Source organism: Myotis lucifugus, unplaced genomic scaffold (genome assembly GCF_000147115.1).
Source record: "Myotis lucifugus unplaced genomic scaffold, Myoluc2.0 scaffold_128, whole genome shotgun sequence".
NCBI classification, from domain to species: Eukaryota; Metazoa; Chordata; class Mammalia; order Chiroptera; family Vespertilionidae; genus Myotis; species Myotis lucifugus.
In genome coordinates, this window is record NW_005871176.1 from 766641 (window position 1) to 771944 (window position 5304).

The 5304-nt window shown below is 56.6% G+C and overlaps 1 protein-coding gene across 1 annotated transcript in view; it reads right to left on the reverse strand.

Annotated features, from left to right (window-relative positions):
- Nucleotides 1-1583: 1583 nt before the first annotated feature.
- The window catches only part of LOC102427037 (phospholipase A2, membrane associated-like), a 6743-nt gene continuing 3022 nt past the window's right edge, over nt 1584-5304 (reverse strand). Inside the window, exons 2-5 of the mRNA XM_014460230.2 lie at nt 5173-5224; nt 4828-4972; nt 4464-4570; nt 1584-2055 (exon numbers count right to left, since the gene is read on the reverse strand). Of these exons, the coding sequence (XP_014315716.1) occupies nt 1913-2055; nt 4464-4570; nt 4828-4972; nt 5173-5212 (435 nt within the window). The 5' untranslated portion in view covers nt 5213-5224 and the 3' untranslated portion in view covers nt 1584-1912. The remainder of the gene's footprint in view (nt 2056-4463; nt 4571-4827; nt 4973-5172; nt 5225-5304) is intronic.

Here is a 5304-nt window from a genome sequence, read left to right on the forward strand (position 1 = left end):
GATGGGGTAGAGCCATAACCTCCCCGTTTGCCCTGCCCTGATTGTGACAGGTGGCGGCGCCCCAACCCCCTGATCGTCCTTGCTCTGTGGGTGATAGAGGGTGGCGCCCCAAACCCTGGTCCACCCTGCTCTGTGTGTGACAGGGGGTGGTGCCCCACTCCCCTATTGGCCCTACTCTGTGAGTGACAGGGGGGAGCTCCTCAACCCCCTGATGGGCCCTGCTCTGTGCGTGACAGGGGGGAGCTCCCCAACCCCCTGATGGGCCCTGCTCTGTGAGTGACAGGGGGTGACGCCGCAACCTCCCCATCGACCCTGCCTTGAGTGTGACAGGGAGCGGTGCCCCAACCCCCCAATCGGCCCTACCCTGAGCGTGACTGAGGGTTGCATCGCAACCTCCCAATCCACCCTGCTCTGTGCATGACAAGGGACGGCGCCCCAACTCCCCAATCGGCCCTGCTCTGAGCCTGACCAGGGGCTGTACCTAGGGATTGGGCCTGCCCTCTGCCACCTGGGAGCGGGCCTAAGCCAGCAAGTCGTTATCTCCCGAGGGGTCCCAGACTGCGAGAGGGCACAGGCCGGGCTGAGGGACCCCCCTCACCCCCGAGTGCACAAATTTTTGTGCACCGGGCCTCTAGTATAAAATAAATATCAAAAATATAAGTCTTTGTTTTACTATGGTTGCAAATATAAAAAAATTTCTATATGTGACAGGGCACCAGAGTTAAGTTAGGGTTTTTCAAAATGCTGACACGCTGAGCTCAAAAGGTTCGCCATCACTGCCCTCGGTTATTCTGAATTTCAAGGTGGCTGGGACACAGCATGCAACGAGGTGCGATGCCCTTCCGAGCACGGGCCTGCGGGACTGGCAGCCCAGGAAGCCGGCCCCGGTGAGGGGATAGCGCCCTGGGATCCAGCTGCTGGCCAGCAACACCTGCACCCGCCTCCCCCGGGCCGGACACACAGGAGAATATTGCTCGTGGAGGTGCGAATCATAGCTCCCCAAACATCAAGACCGAGGCTCTGTGTTCCCCCAACAGGCCGGCAGGAGCTGCTCTAGCCCAAGGGAAGGAGCAGCCACAGCTGGGTCTCACTGGTGCTGGTACCGCTCCCACTTCTCCAATAAGCCCAAAGCTATCGCCAATGACACGAGGGGAGAGAGGCTCAGCGAGATGGCGCCTGGTGGATGTGACAGCCAGTCTGACTCGAGTCTGTATTTATAACCCCTTACACTACATCGCCTTGTACCGGTTTGTTCTCACACCAAGGCAGGCAGACACACACACACACACACTCGCACACACTCACACATACATACACACTCACATGCACACATACACACACACACCCATACACACATTCTCACACACATTCACACTCACACACCCTCTCACCCCCCCATACACACCCTCACACCCACCCTCACACTCATACACTCTCACACTCATACATACACACACTCACCCACATACGCATACACACTCACACACACACCCATACAGTCTCATATACACTAACTCACACGCACACACACACACATACGCACACACTCACATGCGCGTGCGCGCACGCATACACGTACAAAGTTTGCCAATGAACTAATTGCTTTATTTAGAGGAGACCCTGGGAATGTAGCCGCCACAGCTAAGCAGGAAGCAGGACTTGGAGAGCAGTGTGGACGGGACATCTCCTGCCTCCCAAGGAAGAGGGGAAAGGCGCCAGGCCACATGCCCCGGGGCTTCTCATTCTGGAAGGAAGGCTTCTCTCTGGGGGTCAAGGGGCTCCTGGCTTGTCTCTGGGATGGGAGAGGGGTGTTTCCTTCTTTGCCAGGAACGAGCCAGGGCGGGGAGGGGTGGGGGCCAGAGAGGGAAGCTCAGCGTGGGAGGCGGGAGGCGAGGCTTCCGGGGGCGGGACCTCAGCACTGGAGTTTTCCCAGTTGGCAGTTCCAGTTGTTGTAGAATTGGTACTCTTTATTGTAGGTGTTCAGGTTTCTCGCAAAACAGGAGGCAGCTGCTTTATCACATTCACACACCTGCCTGCGACAGTAATCCTGATCCCCTGGAATCACAAGAAAATAAACCTGGCTGAGGGTTTGGGAATGTTCGATGGCCCCTGTCCTCCAGACGCGTCTAGTCCGGGCAAGCACCTAGGCTCCGGGTCCTTCCGATGGGAAGACAGAGCTCCTGCCCCCGGGGAGCGGGCGACCAGTCTGACGGGGACGCCCGCCCCCAAGCACTGGGAGACGCTTTCTTCTTCCCAACAGGTGTGTCCAGGTGCAAACCCCAGGCCCTAGCCTAGGGCTTGGGAATGGGTTGTGATTGGTGTAAACCAGTCATGCTCCTCTTTTTTCCTTTCAATGATTGGTCTCTGGGAGCATGTGACCTTGTTCTGGCCAATGAGCCACAGGGGAAGTCTCCTGGGGGCTGTGGGAAGGATTCATTTCCTCCCCAAAATAGAAACGTACAAGGGGAAAGCCTCTTCTATGGGGTAAGGCCATGAGGTTGGAGTGGCACCAGGCGTCGTGCCATCCCATGGCCAAGGTCTGGGAGCAGAAGGTGGAGAAAAGGCTGGGTCTCTGACCACACGGTTGAGCAGCTGCCCTCCGCCCTCCCCCTCCCGGCACTGCCCTCTGCCAGACCAGTCAGACTTCCCCATTACCCAAGCCTCTTGTGGTTGGGCATCCCGTTCCTTACGACCCAAATCCTGCTAAGATACAGGGCCCTGTGGAGAGGTCATGACAGGGAGACCCCATTTCTGATCTTAAAGAGCTCAGGGTGTTGGGGAAGAGGCGATACTTTCTCAAAATCCCAGCAGCGGGTCTGCTGTCTGGGGCCACTGGGCAAACCCTTCCATTGACCACCCAGCTCTCTCCTCCCCTTCAGAGCCAATCGTGCCCCAGGATATCTTGGCTTCATGTCCCACTCACTCTCTCCCCGCCCGGCCCCCCCAATCTGGATTTGCCCTTACAGATCCATGGCAACAGCCCCAGTGAGGTCCTCAGGGGTCTTCCTGCCTCTAAATCCGAGGAGCCTGTCAGCCCTTATCCTGAAGACTTCGTGTTAAATTGGCTGCTGTCCACTCCTTGACCTTCTCTCTCAGTCTCCTCTCCCTCTCTGACAGGCCCTCCTCTCTCTCCTGTCTGGGCCTTTAGACATCAAATGGGCGAGCATATCCCACTCAGCTCTCTGCTGTGACTCCTGAACCCGTGCCCCATCCAGACCCCTCCCTGGAGCTGCCCGTCCCTATATCCAGCCGCCTGCTTCGCGTCTCCCTGGGTGTTCTGGGAGCCTCTTAAACATGTCTACATACAACTCCTCCTCCCTTCACCCACCAGGGCCATGTCCTGTTCTATCCACGGGATCGGATACCCACCCAACAGCTCCCTATCCCGCTACCCAGGCAATCACCAAGCTCTGCTGATTCTACCTGAAATGACACTCTCAGCCCTCGCATCAAGACTACCATTGTCATATGTCCAATGGCAATGGTCTTCCCACTGCTGCCCCCGCCTCCCAATCCCATCCATCTCCACCCACCTTGGGGGAATCCTCAGAAATGCAAATCTGTTCATGCCACTCCTTTGCTCAAGAGCTCCCCACTGCTCTAGGACAAAATCTAAATACAGTTGGCCTTAGGTTTGGCCTGGCCCCTCCCGTTCCTTCAGCCTCATCTCTCACCACTCCCTCTCCTTCAGGCTCTCAGAACTGTCCCAGTTCCCTTGGGCCCTCTGACCCTGCTGAGCCCTCTTGTAGGAAGGCCTCTTCTATGGGGTAAGACCATGATGTTGGAGTGGCACCAGGCGTCTTGGCATCCCATGGCCAAGGTCCGGGAGCAGAAGGGTGGGGAAAAGGCTGACTCCTGATATCCAAGCTGAGTCTTTAAGGATGTGCAGGCACCCCCTCACCCCCACCCCCCGCCGCCAGCTGAGCCTTAAAGACTCAGCTTGGCTGTCAGGAGCCAGCCTGGACCACAGCTTATGCTCAGGGCCCTGCCCTTTGGCTTCCTGCCTATTGGAGTCTCCCATCTAGTGTTCTCCTTGTCTTTACTTCCCACTCACCTATGAGCTCCCTGAGGCAGGGACACTGTCCCTTTGTATTTCTTCCTCTTTTTGTTGTTGTTGTTATTCATCACCTGAGGACATTTTCCCATTGATTTTTAGGGAGAGTGGAAGGGAGGGGGAGAGACACACACAGAGAGAAACATTGATGTGAAAGAGACACATCTGTGAAAGAGACACATCGATTGGTTGCCTCGTGCACGCACCCAACTGGGGGTTGGGTGTCGAGCTTGCAACAGAGGTACGTGCTGCTGGAATTGAATCCATGGCCGATGCTTTATCCACTGAGTCAAACAGGCCACGGTGCCCCTTTGTATTTCTATCTCTGGTGCTCAGCACAGTGCCCAGCACAGCGGACACTCAGTAAGAGAAACCAAGGAAACAGGGTGAAATTGTAGGACGTCCTTACCACAGATGATTTGGCCCTTTTCGTAAGTAGAGTTGTAGTTCACTGACTTGGTGCCACATCCCCACTTCTCCAGATGTTCGTAGCAACAGTCATGTTCGGCGCAGCACCTGCGGCGAGGAGATGTGATTGGGGCTGCTTCCCCACAGCTCCAAAGAGCCTGGTCCCCCGTGGTCTTGCCCCTTGACCCTGGGCAGAGACCCAATGACCTTGCAATGGACTAGAGCGGAGTTTCCAACATGCTGGCTGCTTTTCCAGCTGGGTCCTCCTGGGGTTCTGTGACGATGGGCACCAGCCCTGCCTGGCAGCTCCCAGCCCTGCGGGGGCCACGAATGGGCAGAGGGAGGGAGGGCTGGGGTTGTCTCACCAATCTGTTGCATCCAAGGGGGATCCTCGGCCGCCCACGCCACAGTAGCAACCATAGAAGCCATAACCCCACACAGCAATCTTTCCTGTCGCCAACCGAATCATTTCGCTGAGATTCTGCAAACTCCCGTGGGTCTGCAGCAGGCCTGGAAAGACATTGCCTGGTGATGGGACCTGGGTCCCTGTGCCCTCCTCCTCTGCCCCTCTCTGCTACTCCCCCTCCCACTAGGGCCTCTCTCTCACCCACTGAGGGAGGGCTCTGTGGAAATGGGAAGGAAAGCTGGGGCTAAGGGTGCTTTCATCTTGGGTTGCTCTCTTGTGGCGAGAGGTCAGGGTTCACTCTTACCAAAGGCCATGGTCAAGGCCAACAATAGAAGGGTGTTCATGTGGACAGTCCTCTGTGTGAGAAATGCAGATGGATTGGCCTAGACCAGTGATAGCGAACCTTTTGAGCTCGGCGTGTCAGCATTTTGAAAAA